Below are 26,230 nucleotides of genomic sequence, written 5' to 3'. Positions count from 1 at the left end.
TATGAAATCACATACGTAATTCAAAATCAGCATATAACGGCAAAACTCCAAGTGTATAAAGTATGCTTTAATTTAAAAATATACAAATACGTAACGTCTTGGAAACAGGGTATCTTTTCTACACAAGATCCCTGAGTTCACTATACACTTTCTACAAGTAGTCAATATAATAACTGATAAATGTTCCCAACATGGAATCTGTGCACTGTTTTTCCCATTTTCTGCACTGATGTGGGAATTCTGTGGAATATAATTAACTCAAACTGAATAAAGAACACTATTTTTGTTAGCAGAGACCATTAGTAACCAAAATATTTAATAAACACACAAGGCTAGTTAACGACAGGTTCTGTGGATTTTTTTAGGCACAGATTCCATGCAAGATTACTGATGAACAACATGATTTGATCTGAAAGAAACCAGACAAATCCACTGCACAGACATATGACCAGCCTCGTCTCCATACTGCCGTGATGAATTTGATTTTCAAGCAAAAGGACTGAATTAAATATTTGAATGCTGCTGATCCACAATCTTATTTCTGACTTGTGATGTAGCTTGAATCATAATCACAATGTGTTCGTTCGTTGGCCAGAGGAGAGCTGACTCTGGTTTCTCTTAAGGTTTTTTTTCACCGTTCTGTCACCTGATGGAGTTTGGGTTCCTTGCCACTGTCGCTTGTTTAGTTGGGGACACTTAATAATTCAACAATGTTATTGATTTGACTGCACTGACACTATTGGATGAGAACTGAACTGAGCTGGATGACGTTATTTCTGTTTTTCTGCAGGATTGCTTTATAGATTAAATGAACTAATTTATTAATTGATGATCTTTACAATGGAACTGAATCAAGACTTAACTGACTTCAGCTGAACAATGACACTATTTTCTTTTAGAGCTGCTACATGTACAGCCAAAATTAACTCTTTGTATCATTGAATAATTTTCCTGTTATCACTGCAAAAATGTATTTGAAACAATTTGTATTGTATAAAGTGCTATATACTTAAAGGTGACCTGACTTAGATTTTTACTTGTATGTTAGGGAATGCGTACAGTGCACATGTCGTAAATTTTATCATCAGCATAGTATGTGCATTCTGTGCACACCCAGCTTTATTTTTCTAAATGCACATACTCTGTATGCTCAAGCTTGCACATGTGCCTTGAATTCCTTTGCACTGATTATTTTGTCTACAATGTGACAACACAGCCCGGACTTTTGTTTTACCATCAAGAAAGTAACGGACATGGCAGCAACAATAACAATAGATGAGTGCTTGTATGAGGGGGTTAAGAGATACTTGCAATTCTGGTTTAAACTAATACAACAACATTTTTATCTGACATAATTTTGTTAGTGTGCATCTGTCGAGGCCCTGTGTTCCTGTGTTAAATGGAGTATAAAACTGTACTAAGACAAAACTGAACTATACTTTGGACTTAATGAACATTGTACATTACTGTTATTGTCAAAGTTACTTAAACACCTTTACATTTAGATATAAAGTCCTGGTATATAGTTGTCAGTCCTCATAGTTATTGCCATGTCATATGGTGAACGTACTCGTGTCTTCATTTTCCGACAAAGAGTGAGTGTGGACTTGTGTGCCTGACTTAAGGGAGATCTCGACAGTGGGCTGCTCGTTGCCATGCCGATACCCTCTGCCTGTCTGGCTACAGCGTTTGACGAGCTTCAGAACATGCATTTTAAAGGACGATCCGATAAAGACGTAGAGCACGGGATTCAGGCAGCAATGCGTGAGGGCCAGACTCTCAGTAATTTGACTGGTCCGGTCCAGGTTTTTGCTCAGCTCACATTCCTCCACTAAAATGTAGATCACATCCAGGGCTCTGACCAGTTTTACCAGATTATACGGGAGCTGAGTCAATAGAAACACCCCTACTACCGCTATTAACACCCGAAACGCTCGCCATCTTCTCCCGCCGCGTACCCCCGCTGTAGCGGCCTTACTCAATGCTACTCCCACCCTGCAATAGCAGAACATCATCACAAGGAAAGGCAGAAGAAAACTCAGAGACACTTCCAGAATTTCCATAGTTGCCTTAGCCGCCCGTGCCATGCTTTGCGGGTATACCGCCCGGCATACATTACGGCCGCTGGAGTTCGTCACTGTGTAGAACACCATATCTGGCAATCCCATGACAATGGCGAGCCCCCAAACCAGTAGGCACATGATCATCCTCTGCCTTCGGCCGTTGTTCCTGGTTGGGGCATGGGTTGCGGTGGAGCCTCTGGTTAGGGCACGATAGCGGTCTATGCTAATGCAGGCTAGCAGCAGCATGCTGCAGCTGAAGTTGGTGGAATAGAGGGCGGAGGTGATCTTACAGGCGGCTATACCAATCTCCCAGCCGTTCACTGCATCTGCTGCCCAGAAGGGCAGCGTGAGGAGCAGGAGGAGGTCTGCGAAGGCCAGGTTGAGGATAAAGACATCTGTCAGGGTCCGTAAGCGCTTGTGGGAAAGGTAAACGAAAACGACCAGGGAATTTCCGGCCAGGCCCAGAATCAATGCTAGTGTGTAGACAACTGGCAAAAAAACCCCAGCAAAAGACCGGACCTCTTTTTTGTCACAAACTGTATGCATTTCATAATCCGTGTCATAGTCACTGTGGTTAGAACTGTTGTTATGGTCATGGTAATTGTAGTCATGTTCATTATCAAAAAGGTCTTCCATCTTGATCTAGAGAGAGAGAGAGAGAGAGGACAAATGTAAACATTGCTGATGGTGCTAGATTTCATTTAGTTCTTTATACACTCAGAGAAAATGTGAAAACATTTGGTGTAGGATTTACTTTGATACAATTTTCACTTACAAATTTTTAAGTAGAATGTCTGAAATAATCTTTATTTACAGCTTAAAATATTTTTTTACAGTGTACCTTCACGATACAATATGATATGACAAACACTTTACTGTCTTACTGAGTCTGAAATTTTCTTACAATATTAAATACAGTGCTATGCATAAGTTTAGACACCCATGCTAAAGTTGACTAAAAAGAGGAATAAAAAATCATCTTTTGGAAATTGAACTTAATGCCTTAATTTAAAAAATTAGGAAAAATCCAACCTTTAAGGACACCAATTTTCTTTGTGAATGAATAATGTATCATAAATAAATAAATGTTCTTCCTTAAAATACAGGGTGCATAAGTTTGGACACCCCTATGTTAAATTCCCATAGAGCCAGGCAGATTTTTATTTTTAAAGGCCAGTTACTTCATGGATCCAGGATACTATGCATCCTGATAAAGTTCCCTTGGCCTTTGGAATTAAAATAGCCCCACATCATCACATAGCCTTCACCATACCTAGAGATTGGCATGGAGTACTTTCCATAAGATCATCTCTCAATGCAAATCAAACCAGCTATTAGGCTAACTGAAATAAAACCATGCCAATCTCTAGGTATGGTGAAGGCTATGTGATGATGTGGGGCTATTTTAATTCCAAAGGCCAAGGGAACTTTATCAGGATGCATAGTATCCTGGATCCATGAAGTAACTGGCCTTTAAAAATAAAAAATCTGCCTCTATGGGAATTTAACATAGGGGTGTCCAAACTTATGCAAACTTATGTCCAACCTTAAAGGTTGGATTTTTCCTAATTTTTTAAATTAAGTCATTAAGTTCAGTTTCCAAAAGATGATTTTTTATTCCTCTTTTTAGTCAACTTTAGTATGGGTGTCTAAACTTGTGCATAGCACTGTATATAGATGTACAGATGTAGTTCATGTACAGATGTAGTTCAGTCCGACGCAGTTATCATTTTCACGTCCTGCGCCACGTTGTTTAAGTAGCAAATGCATTTGCGCCCATTTGTGTGCCCATGGGCGTGCTGGTCTGAAAACGAGGTGTGTTCTGGCACATTGTTGGTGCGTTGCTATTTTGAGGCAACAGAAATAGACTGTGCCATTGACCAACTGAAACCTGGTGTAAAGTCAATGGTCAAAGTCATTATAAAATGAGCGCGTTAGGAACGTGCGCCTATAGGCGGGTCCACAACGCGCTACTACACTCTGCTTATTAAACACACAGGGACACACAGCAGCACACAAACATGCCAAATATTTAAAATGAAAGGATTACAATGTAAAAGATTATTATTGTGTACATAAAGATATGGTGGAATCCGGCTTGTCCCGTAGATGATCTGCTTGCGCACTTTTACCTCGCGCACAAGCAGTTCCGTTTGCGCTCTGGAGACGGCTTCGGTCTTTCCACTATCAAATTCCATCATGTAAATAGCGAATCTGTCATTGCGCGAGCGCAACTGGCATTTAAAGGGAATGGGAGATGAGACTCTGATTGGTTTAACGCACGTAAATCCCAAAACACACCCATTACTCATTAGACAATGCGTTTGGCGCGCCGACCATTTTCCGGTCGTTAAACTTTGCAAAGTGGATTCGGACACGCCCTAAAAGTGAACTTTAGACCATGCGCTTAGATCGTTAAAGTAGGGCCCCTAATGTGCATCTTTTGCTCTTTATTTTGCTGCATTAGTGCTAAAAAGCTTATTTTTCTTCTAAGTGAAAAATAAATAAATAGTAGAAATAGAAGTATGAAATTGCTCACGTCTGTTTGTTTTCAGACAGAATTGCTTTAAACATCCTTTTAATCACAATTAAGATCTCCAAACATGAAATAATAGCTTTCCTCCTTCCCTACTTTGAATGTTTTGGACATTGCTTTTAGAGTTAAAACAGGTTTTTCCAACTGTGTTTTGTAACTTTAGAAAATATATTTATATATTCATAATTTTTATTGAATATATGATCTAATATAATATATTTTATCTGCTTTCAGTGAAGATTCTTTTTACTTAATTAAAAAAGTTGTCACGTGTTTTTCTGAATTACAAACTGGTCTTCATGGCAATGAGCTTTCATTTAGCGAATTTTCGTGACAATATTCTGAATTATGGGGTTTATACATTATCTTAAGATTCAGCGCCTTAAAACTCACATCTGTCTATAATAAAGTCTGCATAATGCCGTTAGACTCTGCACAACCTAACAAATCTGATTACATTTTAGATGTCTGTGCACGCTTTATCTTTTTTTATTTCTTCTTTCATTTAATTGTCAATTTAGTGTGTCATCTGTGCTTCGTTCTAACTTGAGTGTTATTTTGTTTGCTTGATCCACGTGTAACTTCAAATATACATATTTTAAATGAGCGAAGTGTGCAAGCCAAATTTTTTTTCTGCAACAAAAACCATACTGCTAATTTCTTCCATGTCGTCATTCCCATTCAGTTTTCCAGAGGGTCGATGAGATCATACACAACTCAACACAGAGACATCTACTTTTGACAGAAAACTCCCTGCACGTGTGTGCAACTTTTTTAGCTGGCCAACAGTATTCCGAGCAGCTTGCAGTGCTGTTATTTATTTCAGCATATACAGTATAGCGCATGCAAAGTAAAGCCCATGGGCAGCTTTGTAGCACTTGAGCTTTGGACGTATTATAAGCTTAGTACATTTGCTATAGTTTGTGTGGAGTGAGGGAGAGTTTATTTAACCCTGAACACTTTCAGGTGAAGGTTCTAGAAAAACATACTGCTGGTTGTTTGCATTTCAAAACTGCAAATCCTTGACTTTTGCCATCTGCTCATCTGGAGTTGCACATAGCACTGAGTGTACCTTCCAATCTGCTAAACACATGCTCTTTAAATAGGGGTGCAGAGCAGATCAGATTTTGTGTGTCTGGGTGATAAGCAAACCTGCTGTAAAATGAAGATCTTTACCTAGTGCAGATTGTTTTTTTTTTTGTTTTTTTGTTTTTTTGTCTATTAAATTTTAATCAATACATTTTTCTAAAAAATGCTTTGGTTACTTGAAGAGTATCAGGAAAAGACAAAGTTGATATACCACACTGTGCTTTCCAAATGTTGTATATCAATCAAAAGCTTTTCAAAAAACATCCTAGTGATTAATTATGATCCGCATGCCTGTTCCAGAAAAGCCGCTGTTTGGGATGATACTTTTTCCGTCTTGTGGAAATGGCTTGGCTCCTGTGCTTGAAATTGTGATGAATAACAACATAGTAAGCCATACAACATTTTTGAACATGAACGTGTTCAATTTCATGATGTCATACCTAAAGCCTATTATACTTTGTTATTTTTCAAATGACAAAATAAAACTTTTTGTGGAATATTTTGCTATAAAAGTTCCCTTATGCTATTTGTCTTTCATTTTGACGGGTGGCAAAAGTGCCCAGATATTTTTTCAGCCCATTTTGTAGAAATATGAAATGTCTGTATACAGTACCTTGTATCTTTTAATTACAAAAGTTGCAGTTTAACCATTAACGCAGGAAGTTTTTCCTAGGCTTTCTGCATAATAAGTGTGTCTGTGATCCAGTGTCTGAAAGGTGATCCACTTTTCTTATTCATTAATCCATGGCTGAATTTGTAGTCTTATTGAATTACCTCTGTCTATTATGCAGCTCAGTTACACCCTTATATCATGTCAGTTTAACACTGTACAGGTAAACCCTCATTCCATTCTTCTTTCTCACTGGCATACAGAAACAAGAGCTTTCTTTGCAAACACATCTTTCATTGAGTCAAATTTATAATGTATTTCTGAAACCTAAATTCTTCTGTGTCATTGTTTATTTTGAACTTTACCTTCCCTGTCATAAACCTTTTTGAGGATTGGTGAGCAGGACTTTGCTTTGACTTAATACATGACAGCAAAGAAATGAAATGCAAAAGTAATACATCAAACTTGTATAAAACCAACTAAATAAATCTAAATACGGACATTTGAAAGCATAGTAAATGTAATTACCATAATTCAGCATCTGTTGTTACTTTGTCGGGCATTTGTTTGCTGTATTCTTAAACCAGTGTTTACTTTGAATGGCGATTCTCTAAAGTTACTTTCACGATTGTCCCCTGTTTAGCTGTGACACTAAGCGATCATCTCAGAACCCTTAGACTTTGAGCTTCCCGCAGCTTTGATTGGAATTCAACTGTTGCATGTGAATTACAGCGATGTGTCTTACCTCTGTTTGTAGCGTCTGAGTCACACTCCGTCCAGGAAAGAACTGCCTTTAGTCCAGAGAAGTGAAACACTCAGTTGATAATTGCAGCTGGGGCAAGAGGACGGCCACGGGTGTGTGTTTGTGTGTGCGTCAGAGGAAGGAGAGAGAGAGAAAATAAGGATCACCCTTTTCCAGCAGGTTACACTCCCTCGCTATATTTTCCTGATCATCTTCAAGCTGAATTCTTGAAATTCCAGTATATTGTTTTTATAGCATAATAACTTTATAATATATAACTGTGGTACCTTTCGAAAGGGTTATATCACTCAAATAAATACAAGTTAATTATAAAATATATTGTATTTATTTACAGGTAAACTAAAAATAACTAAGTGGTTACACAAAATTAAGCACAATGATAACTATAAAAGCATTATCAAAACAGAAACTCTTTTAAATTTCAACATAACTGAACATTAAACACTGACAGTGGTCTCCTTTTAATCAACTTGACTTGAATTTACACATAAAATAAACACATTATAAAAACACTATTTCAACATTTATTCCCCTGCATCCCCTGATGCAGAGCAAGAGATGTTAAAGCAATAAAAAGTTTCTGTTAATGCAACAAAAATGATACATGTAGTCCCAAAATGGATTAAGTAAACTTTAATAGTTATATTTAAGTGGAGTAAATTTAATGGAATTGATTTGTAATAAAATCTTCAGCAATTGTGTTGCTTTAGCTCATATTAAATAAATAAATTGAGCAAAAGTCTTATCTCATCTTATCTACTCAGATTGCTCTTGCAGATGTAGTTTTTATTTCATGATTAATATGTTATCCGTGCATTGAGCATATAGTCTGACTCTAAGATCAATATCTGAGTGCAACACCCATACAGACTTGTGTTATATCGGTAAGCTGCACGTTTTTGTGCATCCATAATAAAATATATATTCCGAAGTTACCAGGTCAATCACAGAAGCATTTGTTATTCATGTACAGTGCATACACTTTAAAAAATAAAAATAAATCATTGTGCTGCCCTAATCTAAATAGGGCTTTAAGAACAGTGGAGCATAAATTAGGGGTATTTTTCCCAACTGGCATATTTCCCCGAGCCAGTTATAGGCATTGGTTCAGGAAATCATTGTGCGTAATTAACTTTACAGTCTTGTAACTGCTCTTTTCCGAGTGCAATCATTTACTTTGTTTGCATAGGAAAGTAGCTGCTGTGATTATTTTTCTAAAGAACGGCCATGTTCATTGAGGATATTAGCTGTGAAGTGTGAAACAAACTATTTGATAGAGGGTCTTGTCTGACTGGTGTAATTCCTTGCAGTAGCTCATCTGTGCTTAATCCTTTTATTTAAGAGAGCATGGCATTCCGAAGGCCCTGCGTGATTTGTTTGTTTGAAGAATCTGTTCTTTATGGAATGCACCATGGAGCTAACGGTCGCGTGTTTGGCTGCTTGTACGGGGACAACCTGCAGACATGAAAGGACAAGTCTGTCATATCACACCCTGAAAAACAACCTGTGTTTTCATCAAACAATTTACTAAAGTAAGAGCCGTTGCTTGCCAGCACATATACATACACACCCACACACAAAAATGCATGCAGGCTTGTGACTAACTCTTCTTTAGGAAAAACACTTGCCTTTCCGTGAACCTTGAGTGTTTGTTTCAAGGGTGTGTGTGTGTGTGTGTGTGTGTGTGTGTGTGTGTGTGTGTGTGTGTGTGTGTGTGTGTGTGTGTGTGTGTGTGTGTATCAGAATCTAAGGTGTGCCTCTGTTATGTGTGGAATTGTCTATTCAGCGTCTTGTCCAATGCTCGCTCCCATAAAAGCACACGAGTCAGTGTGTCCAAATTTTACCTTGTGGGAGTTTGTGGGTTCTTGTGTTTTAATTTCCCATGGTTATATCATAACAGGTGTTTCTATGTTAAGCTAGGTTAACGTGAATAGGCTAAAAAACAACAACAAACGAATAGATATCACCATACTTCCCTAGTTGATTGATAACATTAAGAATTGCAAACATTTTTGTATTACAACAAGTTTTCGGAAAGCTTAGTTAAATTAGCAAAATCTAATTAAACATGCACCAATTTTCATACATTTCTAGAACAGAAATCTGAACATTGGATAAAGTCATTTTCAAAATGCTTATTTCATTTTGTTGACATATTAAATTCAATTTACAGAGGGGATTTTTTTATTTTCTTTTATCACTCCATAAATCAGAAAATGCCATCAACATCCAGAAAAACAACAACAACAAAAACATTTCACCATTTTTTAGGAATAAAATGAATAAAAGCAGGCAAATTATATATGACCCCTCTGTAAAATCCCTCAGAATAAAAATAAAACTGTTAAGTTTGTTGTATGCACGTGCTACTGAAGTGGAGATTTCTGGCTCAGTACATAAGAGAAAACTCATTTTGAGAAAACAGTCTTTAAAGGTATGTATTGTATTTGAAATGTACAGATAAAAATAGATCAAATAAAATAAAATAAACACTTAAGTATTTTGATGTTTTCTTTCCACTAGTCTGAAACAACATATTATGAAAAGACAAATAGTCTGAAATCTCAAAATTGAACAGGGCAGGAAAAAACAATGTTTTTGCCTTTAATGTCTTGCCTTAAGTGTTTGAGCATGAAATGTCTCCAAAAACCACCCTTTGGGGACCTCTAGAAACATCCACAATTGAATGAATGGTTCATGAATAAAATAGTATTTGGGCTAGTTTACAGTAAGTGTAGTTCTCTTTCATTCAGTCACGTTCGACATTACGTCAGAAGTGAACTGCCGAATTGGAATCTCGCCTGAGAGTGTATCTGTCTTTTAAAAGATGTTATTCCACCCGTGCCTTACGTGTACGAGCTTAAAGCACGCTGTGGTGGCATTTGTGGATGAGTCATCTACCCACTGCGGGAACATCTACCCACTGTGGATGAGTCATCTCAGTGCCGCGGTCGAGACTCGGCTGCCTATGCCTATGTCTAGTTCCTCTTTTGGTAATCAGAAGGAGCTACTTCGTTGAATAGCCAGGGTGACCTGAGGATTACAGTGGGGGCTTACCCGCCGAGCCAATCTCCGTGGGAGAAATGTTAACCCAGAAATGCATTTTCGAATGCATCCATCCTCTATTGGTTTGCAGTGATTGTCCTGAAGGATGTGTACTTTCATGTCTCGATTTTCCCTCAACACAAACCGTTCCTGCGCTTTGCATTCGAGGGTTGGGCATACCAGTACAAAATCCTCCCTTTTCAGGCTGTCCCTGTCCCTGTCGCCCCTTTCGGGCTGTCCCGTGTCTTCACGAAAGTCATGGAGGCGGCCTTTGTTCCCATGAGAGAACGCGGCGTTCGCATCCTCAACTACCTCGACAATTTACTCATACTGGCCCAGTCACAAGAGCAGTTGTGCAAACACAGGGATTTGGTGCTCCGACACTTCAGCCAGCTGGAGTTACGGGTCAGCTGGGAAAAGAGCAAACTATCCCCCATGCAGAGGATCTCTTTTCTCAGGATGGAGATGACCCTGACTGCATTGGAACAATTACAATTGAAACAGCTGCTACTAGGCAAGCATGTACTGGTCCGTACGGACACAAACAGGGCTACAATAACATGTGAACAACATGTACAGTACAGGCCAAAAGTTTGGACACATTACTATTTTTAATGTTTTTGAAAGAAGTTTCTTCTGCTCATCAAGCCTGCATTTATTTGATCAAAAATACAGAAAAAAATGTAATATTGTGATATATTATTACAATTGAAAATAATGGTTTTCAATTTATTATACTTTAAATTATCATTTATTTCGGTGATGCAAAGCTGAATTTTCAGGATCATTACTCTAGTCTATCAAATGATCCTTTAGAAATCATTCTAATATGATGATTCATTATCAAAGTTGGAAACAGTTCTGCTGCTTAATATTTTTTCATAACCTGTGATACTTTTTTAGGATACTTTGATGAATAAAAAAAAGAAAAAGAAAAAAGAAAAGAAAAAAAAAGAAGCAAATGTTTTCAAGATAGAAATCTTTTATAACAACAATATACACTACTGGTCAGTAATTTGGGGTCAGTAATTTTTTTCCTTTATTGTTTTTTAAATAAATCAATAATTTTATTCAGCAAGGATGTGTTAAATTGATAAAAAGTGATAATAAAGAAGATTTATATTAAAAAAAAAATGTTTTTATTTTGAATAAATGCAGTTCTTTTTAACCTTTTATTCATCAAATATATTAGGCAGCAGAACTGTTTCCAACACTCATAATAAATCAGAATATTAGAATGATTTCTAAAGGATCATGTGATTGACTGGATGTCACATGTGACACTGAAGACTGGAGTAATGATCCTGAAAATTCAGCTTTGCATCACCGAAATAAATTATAATTTAAAGTATAATAAATTGAAAACCAATTATTTTAAATTGTAATAATATATCACAATATTACATTTTTTTTCTGTATTTTTGATCAAATAAATGCAGGCTTGATGAGCAGAAGAAACTTCTTTCAAAAACATTAAAAATAGTAATGTGTCCAAACTTTTGGCCTGTACTGTACATATTTGTATTTTAGAGAAAATAACGTTTATGTGTGGTTATTGAAAAAACTAAATTGTAAATTGCTGAAATAAGGTCACAAAAAACACAAAATATGTGAACAAAATTTGAATCTTATATTTTATATTCCATATTTAGCATATGAGCATAAAAAGCTTCATTGATCTGGCAGTAGGCTATTTTACAATAAACACTTCATAATCTATCCAAACAGGTCAACAAAATCTTTTCTAAACATTCATATTATGTCTGTAACATATTGTTTATATGTTATATTATAGAGCATATAAATGTTAATTTGCAGTTTAATATGTTGCTTATACAAAGACATTTTATTTCAACATATTTCAGTCGATTTCACTCATCTCAGTATAGCAATATAGTTTGGGAAAAGCCAAACTAGTCAATGTGTACATTTTCATGTAAAAACAGCATGTTTACTAATGTAAGTGCATGTAGTAAACAAAAGCGCGCATCTGCGCCATTCATAGCAGTGTTTTGTCCCGCGACTATGCTGTCTCACAGTCACCCAGCTGCCCTGCTGCACGGGCTCTACAGCCGGAACCAAACAACATACAGAGTTCACTAAGCTAGTCACATCCAAAGCAGTATCTAAAGTCCTTGCATTCTTATTGTCCTCGATTAAAGTTTGGATGTGTGTCTCTAGTTCTGAAATATTTTCTGTCAGCCTGACTATCTCCCTGCATTTATCACATGTGTAACCCTCCCCACTGACAGAGAAAGCTATACTATACGTGTGGCAGGCAGTGCAAGTGACAATAACAGGAGATGACATGATTCAGCGTTTTTATTTTTTATTTTTATATTTTTACTGATCCAACTCACCACAGTTGTTTGATGGACTTGCAGAGGTGGAAAGTAACTAATTACAAATACTAGTCTACAGTAGTTACAGTACTTGAGTAGAGCTGAGTAGTTTTTTCTACTTTCTTGAGTATAAATAAATTGTGGTACTTTTAATTTTACTTGAGTTGAATAAAAATAAAGTATTCAAATTTGCTACATTTATTTTTCACCATAAGTACAAAGTACTTTGACAGAGGTGCTGACGGAGCAACAGGGCTAGCTGGCATTTGACAGACACTTTTGACAGACACCGCAAACTACTGCAGTGGAGCCCTGTGCTTCAGCCAATAACAGACAGATCTGAAGCGCTTCAGCCAATAACAGACAGATCTGAGCACTTCAGCTAATAACAGACAGGTCTGACTCGGGTGCAAAACTAATCAAAACTTCCAGTTCAGCTGGGGCGCGGGGCGTTCAAACCGCGCTTTGACAGTCAATCACTGGCGCTCGCGTTTTGAATCACTAGTATCGCTAACGTTTCAATATTTTAGTGAATGTATGCTCATATTTAGTGAGCTATACTCATATTCTGACTTTAAACTGAAATGGGTCATACCATTCATATTACCAGAGCACTGAGTAGTTGAAGTAAATAGAAAACTTGGTTCATACAAGGATGCAGTTATTGAATGAACGAAGCAAGAACAATGTAATTAAGTGACTAAAATGCACGCACACAATTCAGTTGAATGGTAAAGCTTGCCCTCTTGCCCTTCATCGACACGAAGCCATCAACACTGATCCTCAACAAACATATCTCCATACCAGCGTGACTCCGATCTTCAACCAGATGGAACTGGATAATATTCTGATTGTTCCAAACCAATCTGACTTCTGACCTATAATGCTGCCTGAATCATACACTGTTCGTTCATTGGCCAGAGGAGAACTGGAGACTGAGCCTGGGTTCTCCCAAGGTTTTTTTTCTCCATTCTGCCACCTGATGGAGTTTTGGTTCCTTGCCACTGTCGCCTTTTTCCACCTTTGTTGCCATTGGCTTGGCTTGCTTAGTTGGGGACATTAAATTTAACATTAAATTTATTATTCAACAATAATATTGATCTTCCTGCATTGACACTATTATACAAGAACTGAACTGAGCTGGATGATGACATCACGGTTTACTCCAGAGCGGATATATATATAGATTAATTAAATTAATAACTTTTTTTAAAACAAAAATGAAACATCACTGAACTTACTTAAGCTGGACTGTGTAAAATAATAGCGTTATTTTCTTCTGGAAACAAACTTTTTTGCATTATTTTTCTGTTATCTCTGTAAAACTGCTTTGAAACAATCTGTATTGTAAAAAGTGCTATATAAATAAATGTGACTTGACTTTAACAATGCAGTTAAACTAAATGTACGAAGCAAACTTTGTACGAAGCTGAAATAACCTCAACATTAGAAACAACAGTGAAATAAGATAGCATGAATTATCTGTCAATCAGATGCATGTACAGTAAAAGTGTATCTCGTTCCTATAGCAACAGTGGGCTCTTTTCGGTAGAATGAAAAAAAGCATTTTATTTAACGCTAACCCGTACCCAACTTTTATTTTTTACTGGCACTGTTCTATTCATACTGTTTTAATCCCTAATTTCTTTGATCAGACCTCTCACCCTTCTGTGCTTTTGCCCTTTTTAAAAAAACATTAAAATGATCTTACGTGGACTTCAAACAATCGCTCTTAGCAACAGGGATAGCTAGTACAGTATGTTTGCTTAGCATAGTGTCAAACACAACAATTTATGAGATTAATGTAATGTTTTGCTCCAAAAACACTATACAAACACACTTCAGTCCTGTTTGAAATAACTTGCTTCAGTGGTCCCATGTTGCTTCTTAGCACAGAGTGAGACAGAAAATATTTAATTTCATAAAAATTCTATACTCTGACACAGGCTATGTCGATTAGCGTTGCATTATAGATATACATCATTCTTACGAGAATACCTGAGATGACTTGAAGAACACAGATAAACACAGATCATTGCAATCTGTTTATTGTCTTCATGTTTCATCAGTCAAAAGCGGCTCTATCTGCATGTTATTCAGCTGTAGCAATATCTGATGTCCATATAAGAGATTTCCTATAAGGACGCCCTCTTGCTTCCAGTATGAATGAAACAGAAATTACATGAGAGTGTTTAACGCTCCATATTGCTGACATCACCTCATTTTGGATAAAAATAGAAAAATATGCTTAAGTACTTTGTAACGTAGTAACTTGAGTAGTTTTTCAGCAAACTACTTATTTGTCTTACCAACACTTGGCATGTCTCATGTTACAGTTGGACACTGCAGGTGAGTGTTAAAAATACATGTTGTATTTACATCTTCAATTACATTAAAACAATTTTTTATTCGTCTCTTTTATATATGTACATATCACTTAGGCAATGTATTTGGTGAATTGATGTATACTGCAAGAAAAAAAAAATTACAGTATAATCCTCAAAACATGATAGATTTGCTTTACGAGCAAATTGCATCAGAATATTAGAACTTATTTTCTGAATGAAGTTCAATGAATATTAAATGCATTTTTAGTAATACATCTGACATCATCTAGTGAGGTTTAAAACAAAACCAAAAAAAATCTGTTCTTAGTTCTTGCTTTCCCTGGGAATCGAATCCATGGCCTTGGCGTTGTAAGCGCCAACACTCTACTGTTTGAGCTACAGGAAAACTATAAACAATTCTTAATATCTTGTGCAATTTTGCTTCTCAAGAAAATATATATCTTTTTAAGGATGGGGATGACATTTTTTACTGGGAAAAAAAGAGAGTAAAAAAGCCTTAAAAGATCTTTGTTGTTTTTTATTTTTTTTTTATTATCTTGTAAATGGACATATGCAGGTATGGTATTTGTGCCAATGTGGGACGATTTTCCCTGCAGGCTTCTATCACACCCTCTTATACATTCAATAAACTGAGCCTTTACTCCTTTGATTGGGGCAATATCATGTTGATCTGCTATCCTTATGTTGTTTTTCAGTAAACTGGACAATAAACGAATGTTCGAAAAGAGTGTTCATGGGACACACCCATCTGTCCCTTGGATCACAGATTGGCTCCAGGCCTGTGTGTGCTTCACTTTGCTGTGAATTATAGCAGCTTTGAGTCATGATGTACATTATGGTGGTCTGTGAATGATTTTCATTGTAAGGGCTTTGAGCATTGCAGTGTTTGTGTGTAAGTGCATTCACATGCTAGCAACTGCAGTTCATGTACAACAGAAACTAGAGCTACACTCAGAAGTGCATGTGCAAAGTGCATGTCAGTGTGAGAAAGAGCTCCCTCTAGAGACACTAACACAAAATAACACCTTGACAGCTGCATATTGTGCATAACATCTAGGCAACCACCTGCAAGTTTTTTTTCCCCCTACTTTAAATATGATATTTAGCTATCATACATTTGTCTGGCAGACTGTTTGAAATGAAATCCTACATAACATTATATCTCACACACAATAAAACCAAAATGCACAAGTGATTTAGTGGAAAATGCTCTTTTAGCCTTTATTTATAAAACAACAACAACAATGCGGCAAGTTAAACTCGGTGTGTGTGTGTGTGTGTGTGTGTGTGTGTGTGTGTGTGTGTGTGTGTGTGTGTGTTTTGTTTTGTTTTTTTATTACAGGTGCTGGTAACCCAAAGTGTGAGATTGCCATAGTCATGTGCAGGAGCAAGTCACTGGACTCAAATAGTGACAGGTACTGGAACTCTGACACACACGGCAAACGTTTCTTTCAGCAATGTAGCCAGGCTAAATGTTTGACACTATATAGTAACTTTGGTCACTTTTTACCTGAATTTTGTTAGGCAGGCTGGGCAAATTCCCTCACACAGCTTCTTTTGATAATTGTTTTTTTATTGCTAATGTTGGCAGATCTTTTGCAAACACACACACACACACACACACACACACGCACACACGCGCACACACACGCGCGCACACACACGCGCACACACACACACTCATACTCATTCTGGCATGAGGTCCTGTGGTCAGCTCTGAGATCTGCTTTGCCTGCATTCTTTCACAAAGCCGACTATATAGACTTTAATCCCATTTTACTGCAGAGCATATTAAATATGTACTACTCATATTAATATTACAGTTTTGGGTAACACTTTATTTTGATGGTCCATTTTAAACATTCTACTAACTATTAGTATTAATTACTATTAGTCAACTAACTCTCATTAGAGTATTAGTAGACTGTCTGCTTAATATCTGCTAACACTTTATTGTGTTGGTCCCCCAACAGACATTCTACTGACTATATGTAACTTTTCAACTACATGTCAACTTACTCTAACCCTACCAGTCTACCACTACTCTACTAACACTCTAATGAGAGTTAGTAGACATGTAGGTGCAACGTTACTTATAGTCAATAGAATGTGTTAAAGGGACCATTAAAATAAAGTGAAACCGAGTTTAACTAGGTCGAAACCCTTACAGAGCTGGAGGTCTCATTCATGTTCTTAGCACAAATGGTGCATGTCTTAATTCATGGGGTTAGAAATTTGTTGTTATGTAGATTTAGGATATCCACTAAAATAATAAACTATCAATTTGTCAATAATTTAATTAAATTAATTTAATTTACTTTAAAAATATAAATAAATAAATCACACAAATATATAGGCATATTTAAAACTGTTTATTTAATGTTTAAAATGTAGTCAGATTTTATGGTAAAATAATAAAATACCTTGGTAAATTACTTTTCAAATTGACATACAGTACTGTGCAAAAGTCTTAAGCATGTTAGTATTTTCACCCCCCAAAAATGATTTTAAGCCCGTTATAGTAACACTTTATAATAACTCTACGCTATTAATCATTAGTTAAGCATTAGTAAACAATTAATTCATCATTTATAAAGCATTAATAGACATTAATAAGCAGTATATAAATACAGCTATAAATGCTTTCTTCTTGTTTTTAAAGCATATCTATAATGTGTTTAATAATTGTATTTTCATACTTTATTAATGATCAATTTATCATTTCTAAATTAAGTATAGTATTATTTACAAACCATTTATTTAGGAGTTGTCAGTGGTTCATAAGATCACTTAGAAAGTGTGAGTAAATGATTAATAAACTATTTAAGTGTACATACATACATCTTATTATTCAGACATATAGTAATAGTTACCTGGTGTGTTAATAAATAGTTTAATAACATGTATTTCTACTGTAATTCATGATTAATTCAGGTAGTTATAAAGCATTTAGTAGAGCTCAGTTAACTTTTTTTGTGAGCTCATCTAAAGTGAGGACTAGTTATGCCTTGTAAAGCATTTACAAGGGAGATTTAAAGGCTCGGTTAAATATTTCTGTTCTGTATCACTGTGTTGTGTTTGTTTCCTTTTTCTGTTAAGAAGATCAATGAGCCTTTAAATCTCCTTTATAAATGCTTTACAAGGCATAACTAGTCCTCACTTTAGATGAGCTCACAAAAATAGTTAACTTCAACTACCTGAAGTTACTACATTTACTTACACTTAAGTGATCTTATGAATCACTGACAACTCCTAAATAACTGCTTTGTAAATAATGCTATACTTCATTTAGAAATGATAAATTGCCCGACTATTACTATATGTCTGATGCCCGACGAGGTGTCCATTGTCAGGTATTAATGGACGACGGCGAGGCATGAACTGTCCGACGCGCACGCGGTTGCCTCCACCGAAGTCCATTAATACCTGACAATGGACACCTCGAAGGGCATTAGTCAAGTCAAGTCAAGTCATCTTCATTTATATAGCGCTTTTAACAACGTAGATTGTTTCAAAGCAGCTTCACAGAGATAAGCGTATAATTTAAGGTAACAGAGATTGTTTTGGCTTTATAGCAGAGTTAAGTTATTTTGCATCTAAAGTTAGTTTTGATTGATTTGCTTCCGTCGCAACGATCATTTGTTATTAAATTAGGGGGCACTAAGACGACACCATTCCCTCTACACAGACTTTAAACGCGAACCTGTGAGAAAAGCTGATGGCGTTCACATGCGCATTTAGAATGGGTTCTATAGTTATGTGCATTTGAAAATACGCAGGTTTGGAATTCCCTACAAGCCAAGCCTAAACAAAGTACTTGTCTTTCCTTATAAATTTTGATAAAGAATTTTATTTTGTTTATTTGGGGTAGGAACGCGAAACAAATTTTCCCGACAACGCCTTATCTGTATAGTGGTAGAGGGATCCTCCATAGGGAGAGACTAGTTGGCACTTCAGCACTGCATTGTCATCGGTCCAGGCGAAGGTCCTTCGTCAGATCTGGATACGGCCTGGATCCGGCATGCTGCAGGAAAACCTCGGGATAAACACAGACACTAAAATTAGCGTAGATGCCATTCTTCTCATGATGTAACGAGTACATCAGGACTTATGGGAAGTGTTCCCGGTTCCGGCTGACCTAATCTATGCAGCCTAACATTAAATTATAGAAGTCTATAATGTATTATGTGAATGCTAGGTCAAAGAGATGTGTCTTTAATGTGTCTTTGAACTGACAGAGTGTGTCTGCTTCCCGGACAATGGTAGGAAGACTGTTCCAGAGTTTTGGTGCTAAATAGGAAAAGGATCTACCACCAGCAGTCGATTTTGATATTCTAGGTATTAGTAACTGGCCGGAATTTTGAGATCGCAATAGACGTGACGGACTATAATGCGTTAAGAGCTCGCTCAAGTACTGCGGAGCTAAACCATTTAGTGCTTTGTAAGTAATCAGCAATATTTTAAAATTGATGCGATGTTTAATAGGGAGCCAATGCAGTTTTGACAGAACTGGGCTAATATGTTCATACTTCCTGGTTCTGGTAAGAACTCGAGCTGCTGCGTTTTGAACCAGCTGTAGTTTGTTTATTAAGCGTGCAGGGCAACCACCCAGTAGAGCATTACAATAATCTAGCCTTGAGGTCATGAACGCATGAACTAATTGTTCCGCATTTGTCAACGAGAGCATATTGTTACGGACTGCTCGGAGACACGAAGGTTAGATCCAAATGCAGCTTTATTGGCTGGGGAAATCCAGAGGCGTAATCCAATGTACAGGTTAGGGTCATACACAGGCAGGCAGTCAAAACGAAGAAACAAACAAAACCAACAAACAGGCAGGGACCAGAGGCAAGAGAGTAATCCAGGGAACAGGGCAAGATATCAAAAACCAAGAAACAAGAAAACCAGGGAAACGCTCAGAAATGCAGTGTAACACTTAACAAGACTTCGCGGTGAGTGAATGAATGAACAAGGTATATATAGACTGAGACTAACAGGATGATGAGACACAGGTGAATGCAATCAGTGAATGAGGTACAGGTGAAAGTGATAATGAGTCCAGGCAGTGAGTTCTGGGAAATGTAGTTTGAGAGTGGATGATAGTCTTATGTGGAGTGCCCTCTGGTGGCTCTCAAGGGCAACTCCAGCTGGTGATCGTTACATAGCCCCCCCTTTAAGGAGCGGATTCCAGACGCTCCTAAAACTGTCCAGGAGGGAGGTGGAGCGGAGGCGGACCCGGGGGCGGGATGGAGGGCCAGGCCCGTGCAGCGGAAGGGGACCTGAAGACTCCGGCAGGGCGGAAGGCCAGGGCGGAGCAGGCGTCCAGGGCGGATCAGGCTGTGCAGGCGGCCAGGGCGGATCAGGCTGTGCAGACGGCCAGGGCGGAGCAGGCTGTGCAGACGGCCAGGGCGGAGCAGGCTGTGCAGACGGCCAGGGCGGAGCAGGCTGTGCAGACGGCCAGGGCGGATCAGGCTGTGCAGGCGTCCAGGGCGGATCAGGCTGTGCAGGCGGCCAGGGCGGATCAGGCTGTGCAGGCGACCAGGGCGGAGCAGGCTGTGCAGACGGCCAGGGCGGAGCAGGCTGTGCAGGCGGCCAGGGCGGATCAGGCTGTGCAGGCGGCCAGGGCGGATCAGGCTGTGCAGGCGACCAGGGCGGAGCAGGCTGTGCAGACGGCCAGGGCGGAGCAGGCTGTGCAGGCGGCCAGGGCGGAGCAGGCTGTGCAGGCGGCCAGGGCGGAGCAGGCTGTGCAGGCGGCCAGGGCGGAGCAGGCTGTGCAGGCGGCCAGGGCGGAGCAGGCTGTGCAGGCGGCCAGGGCGGAGCAGGCGGCCAGGGCGGAGCAGGCTGTGCAGGCGGCCAGGGCGGATCAGACTGTGCAGGCGGCCAGGGCGGAGCAGGCTGTGCAGGCGGCCAGGGCGGAGGAACAGACACCGGCACAGGGACAGGAACAGACACCGGCTCAGGGACAGAAACAGACACCTGCTCAGGAACAGGAACAGACACCGGCTCAGGAACAGGAACAGACACCGTGGCAGCGGCTATCTCTGCTGAGGGCTCAGGTTCAGGCGTGTCGGCGGCCTTCTCTGCTGATGGCTCAGGTTCAGGCGTGTCGGCGGCCATCTCTGTTGGGGGCTCAGGCGACGTGGCAGTGGTCATCTTGTCCGGAGACACTGGCTCGGCGGCAGCCATCTTGTCCGAAGACACTGGCTCGGCTGAGACCATCTTGTCCTGAGACACTGGCTTGGCGGTGGCCATCTTGTCCGAAGACACAGGCGTGGTTTCGGCCATCTTGTCCGAAGACACAGGCGTGGAGTCGGCCATCTTGTCCGAAGACACAGGCGTGGAGTCGGCCATCTTGTCCGAAGACACAGGCGTGGAGTCGGCCATCTTGTCCGAAGACACAGGCGTCGATTCGGCCATCTTGTCCGAAGACACAGGCGTGGAGTCGGCCATCTTGTCCGAAGACACAGGCGTGGAGTCGGCCATCTTGTCCGAAGACACAGGCGCAGAACGAGGAAGAGGAACAGATTCAGGCTCAGTAATCAGGATCAGATTCAGGAACAGATTCAGTCTCGGCGGGATGAGACTCTTGACGGGCGGACGTGACGTGAAGCTCAGTCTCTGGATCAGCAGACGTGACGTGAAGCTCAGTCTCTGGATCGGCAGAAGTGACGTGAAGCTCAGTCTCTGGGTCGGCAGAAGTGACGTGAAGCTCAGTCTCTGGGTCGGCAGAAGTGACGTGAAGCTCAGTCTCTGGGTCGGCAGAAGTGACGTGAAGCTCAGTCTCTGGATCAGGATCAGCGCGCTCTGAGCTTGACGGGACCAGCGGCGGCGAGGGCTTTGAACTGGGCAGGACCAGCGATGAAGAGGGCTCTGAGCTGGACAGGACCAGCGATGAAGAGGGCTCTGAGCTGGGCAGGACCAGCGATGAAGAGGGCTCTGAGCTGGACAGGACCAGCGGCGAAGAGGGCTCTGGACTGGACAGGACCAGCGGCGAAGAGGACTCTGAGCTGGGCAGGACCAGCGATGAAGAGGGCTCTGAGCTGGACAGGACCAGCGGTGAAGAGGGCTCTGGACTGGACAGGACCAGCGGCGAAGAGGACTCTGAGCTGGGCAGGACCAGCGGCGAAGAGGGCTCTGAGCTGGACGGGACCAGCGATGAAGAGGGCTCTGTGCTGGACGGGACCAGCGGTGAAGAGGGCTCTGTGCTGGACGGGACCAGCGGTGAAGAGGGCTCTGTGCTGGACGGGACCAGCGGTGAAGGCTCTAGCTTGGCTGGCATGTCGCTTGCTGTCTCAGGCACGGCGGGCATGACGCATACTGCCTTGGCTTCGGCAGATCTGGCGTGAAGTGCGGGCTCGGCTGGACTGGCGTGAAGTGCAGGCTCGGCTGGACTGGCGTGAAGTGCAGGCTCGGCTGGACTGGCGTGAAGTGCGGGCTCGGCTGGACTGGCGTGAAGTGCGGGCTCGGCTGAACTGGCGTGAAGTGCAGACGGTGACATGGGGTGCCACGGAAGGAAGCTCTCCAGACATCTGGAGAGTGCCTCTCTCCAATCCAGACCGGAGAGATCGGGGAGCTCCCTCGGGTCGACCTCCTTAGCCCCCAGCCGGTAACACAACTTAATTGCCTCATCACCCAGAGAGCAAGAGGCAGCGAGAGGAACAAACCCCCAGGTGTACTGAAACAGATCGAGGCTATCCAGGGCCAAGGCCGCGATCTGTCCAGCGAACTCCCGGCTCATGCTGGGAAGATCAGGCGAGATCCGTACTGCTGGATTCCTGGAGGTCATAGCTGCTGGATCTGGGTGTGGCGAAGTCTTCTGTTACGGACTGCTCGGAGACACGAAGGTTAGATCCAAATGCAGCTTTATTGGCTGGGGAAATCCAGAGGCGTAATCCAATGTACAGGTTAGGGTCATACACAGGCAGGCAGTCAAAACGAAGAAACAAACAAAACCAACAAACAGGCAGGGACCAGAGGCAAGAGAGTAATCCAGGGAACAGGGCAAGATATCAAAAACCAAGAAACAAGAAAACCAGGGAAACGCTCAGAAATGCAGTGTAACACTTAACAAGACTTCGCGGTGAGTGAATGAATGAACAAGGTATATATAGACTGAGACTAACAGGATGATGAGACACAGGTGAATGCAATCAGTGAATGAGGTACAGGTGAAAGTGATAATGAGTCCAGGCAGTGAGTTCTGGGAAATGTAGTTTGAGAGTGGATGATAGTCTTATGTGGAGTGCCCTCTGGTGGCTCTCAAGGGCAACTCCTGCTGGTGATCGTTACACATATGGCGTAATTTAGATATATTTTTAAGATGGAAAAATGCAGTTTTACAGATACTAGACACGTGACTTTCAAATGAAAGATTGGTATCAAAGAGCACACCCAGGTTCCTAACCGACGACGAAGACTTAACAGAGCAGCCATCGAGTGTTAGACAGTATTCTAGGTTATTACGTGAGGAAGTTTTTTGTCCAATAATTAGAAACTCTGTTTTTTCAGAATTTAGAAGTAGGAAATTACGAGTCATCCAATTTTTTATATCCGCTATGCATTTTGTTAATTTTGTGAATTGATAAGTTTCGTTAGGTTTTGAAGAAATATACAGCTGAGTATCGTCAGCATAACAGTGAAAGCTAATTCCATGTTTCCTAATGATATCTCCTAATGGTAGCATGTACAGAGTGAACAGCAGCGGTCCTAGTACTGAGCCTTGTGGTACGCCATACTGAACTTGTGATCGATAAGACATCTCATCATTTACTGCTACAAACTGATAACGGTCAGATAAGTATGATTTAAACCATGCTAGTGCATTTCCCGTAATGCCAACATAATGTTCTAATCTATTTAAAAGAACGTTGTGGTCAATGGTGTCAAATGTAGCACTAAGATCGAGTAACACTAATAGCGAGATACAACCACGATCGGTGGGAGAGAGCTGTCTCAGTACTATGGTACGGTCTAAATCCGGACTGGAAATCCTCGCAGATATCATTTCTTTCAAGAAAGGAACACAGTTGTGAGGATACTGCCTTTTCTAATATCTTTGACAGAAAAGGTAGATTCGAGATCGGCCTGTAATTGACTAATTCTGTAGGATCAAGTTGCGTTTTTTTAACAAGCGGTTTAATCATAGCCAGCTTAAAGTTTTAAAGCTTAAAGTGTGGAACGTATCCTAGAGACAAAGATGAATTAATGATATTAAGAAGAGGATCTAGGACCTCTGGAAGCATCTCTTTCAGTAGCTTAGTTGGTATAGGGTCTAACATACATGTTGTCGATTTAGATGATTTAATGAGTTTAGTAAATTCTTCCTCTCCTATAGCAACGAATGAATCAAATTTTTCCTCAGGGAGACTACAATGCACTGCCTGATGCGATACTGTAGTAGACGGTTGCATAGTTATAATTTTGTCCCTGATATTATCAATCTTATAAGTGAAGAAGTTCATAAAATCATTACTGCTGGGTTGCTTGGAAACTTCTGGGCTTGAAGCTTTATTTTTCGTTAGTTTAGCCACCGTTTCAAATAAATACCTAAAATAAATTATGTTTATTTTCTTCTAATAGGGTTGAAAAATAAGCAGATCTAGCAGCTTTTAAAGCCTCTCTGTAAGTAATTGAGCTCTCCTTCCATGAAATGCGAAATACCTCTAGTTTTGTTTTCTTCCAGTTGCGCTCCATTTTTCTGGCTGCTCTCTTAAGGGCCCGAGTGTGCTCGTTGTACCACGGCGTTGGACTATTTTCTTTAATCTTCTTTAAGCTCAACGGAGCAACTGTGTCTAAAGTGCTGGAAAAGAGAGAGTTAAACGTTTCTGTTGTAATATCTAGTTTTTCTAAGCTATCTGGGATGCTGAGATGATGAAACTGATCAGGAAGATTATTAATAAAGCAATCTTTAGTGGCAGAAGTGATAGGTCTCACATATTTGAAACACGGAGTTGGCTTTGCAGCCTTGGCTAAATGCAAATTACACGAGACTAGATAATGATCTGAGATGTCATCGCTCTGCTGCAGAATTTCAACGGCATCAACATCTATTCCGTGTGATAATATTAGATCTAGAGTATGATTACGACGATGAGTAGGTCCTGACACGTGTTGTCTAACTCCAATTGAATTTACAATGTCTTTAAATACCAAACCCAATGCATCTTTTTCATTATCGATGTGTATATTAAAATCACCAACAATTAGTACTTTATCTGCAGTCAATATTAATTCTGATAGAAAGTCCGCAAATTCTTTGATAAAGTCTGTATGGTGCCCTGGTGGCCTGTATACAGTAGCCAGCACAAATCTCAAACGTGATTTATCGTTTACACTATATATTTTTACATTAAGCACCAATGCTTCAAAAGAATTATATTTAAAACTTGATTTCTTAGTGGTTTTGAAACTATTACTATAAATTACAGCAACACCACCCCCTTTGCGTTTCAGACGAGGCTCATGTTTATAACAGTAATCTTGCGGGGTTGATTCATTTAAAGTAATGTAATCGTTTGGTTTTAGCCAGGTTTCTGTCAAACACAGCACATCTAGGTTATTATCTGAAATCATATCATTAACAATGAGTGCTTTTGAAGTAAGCGATCGAATATTCAGCAACCCAAGCTTTAGCATTTGCTCATCTGTATTATAGCTGTTTTTTATTTGTTGAACATCAATTAAATTTTTAACCTTAGATGGGTTAAAACGTTTTTTGGATTTCCAAATTCGGGACAGACACAGTCTCTATATGATGATAGCTAGGTGAAAGAGGCTCTATGTGATGGGATTTATCTGACCTTGGTGATGCGAGGCCGCTAGCAGACCGTCGGTTTAGCCAGTCTGTCTGCTTCCTGACCTGAGCCCCAGATTGTCATGTTTGAGCTCTAAGACTATGAGCCATATTACTAGAGAGAAGAGCAGCACCATCCCAGGAGGGATGAATGCCATCTCTTTTCAACAGGTCAGGTTTGCCCCAAAAACTTTTCCAATTGTCTATGAATTCTATATTATTAAGCGGACACCACTTAGACAGCCAACCGTTAAGCGAACACAATCTACTAACTATCTCATCACTCCTGTGAACAGGAAGGGGGCCAGAGCAAATTACAGTCCTTGACATCGTACTTGCAAGTTCACACACCTCTTTAATATTAATTTTGGTGATCTCCGACTGGCGGAGTCGAACATCATTAGTGCCGACATGAATAATGATCTTAGAGAATTTACGATTAGCATTAGCCAGCATTTTTAAATTTGCTTTGATGTCAGGCGCTCTGGCTCCCGGCAAACATGTGACTATGGTGGTTGGTGTCTCTATTTTCACGTTCCGTGTGATCGAATCACCAATTACTAGGGCACAATCATTCTCAGTGGGTGTTTCACTGAGCAGGGCAAATCGATTTGTTATGGTAATCGGAACGGAAGAGTGGTT

General features: G+C 40.0%; 2 protein-coding genes across 2 annotated transcripts in view; one reads left to right on the top strand and one right to left on the bottom strand.

Moving 5' to 3' along the window:
* acad11 (acyl-CoA dehydrogenase family, member 11) overlaps positions 1 to 26,230 on the top strand; it is a 78,400-nt gene that overhangs the window by 40,271 nt on the left and 11,899 nt on the right. Inside the window, exon 14 of the mRNA XM_079862911.1 lies at positions 16,139 to 16,211. Within this exon, the coding sequence (XP_079719037.1) occupies positions 16,139 to 16,211 (73 nt within the window). The remainder of the gene's footprint in view (positions 1 to 16,138; positions 16,212 to 26,230) is intronic.
* ackr4b (atypical chemokine receptor 4b) lies at positions 48 to 7,233 on the bottom strand. The gene is made up of 2 exons (XM_079862912.1): positions 7,044 to 7,233; positions 48 to 2,705 (listed from the first exon to the last, which is right to left on the bottom strand). The coding sequence occupies exon 2, from the start codon at positions 2,697 to 2,699 to the stop codon at positions 1,554 to 1,556; it is 1,146 nt and encodes a 381-aa protein (XP_079719038.1). The 5' UTR covers positions 2,700 to 2,705; positions 7,044 to 7,233; the 3' UTR covers positions 48 to 1,553.

Source organism: Squalius cephalus (assembly GCF_949319135.1).
Source record: "Squalius cephalus genome assembly, chromosome: 25".
Lineage (NCBI taxonomy): Eukaryota > Metazoa > Chordata > Actinopteri > Cypriniformes > Leuciscidae > Squalius > Squalius cephalus.
Note: the sequence above shows the minus strand (reverse complement) of the source record. Positions and strands in the feature narration are given on the sequence as shown.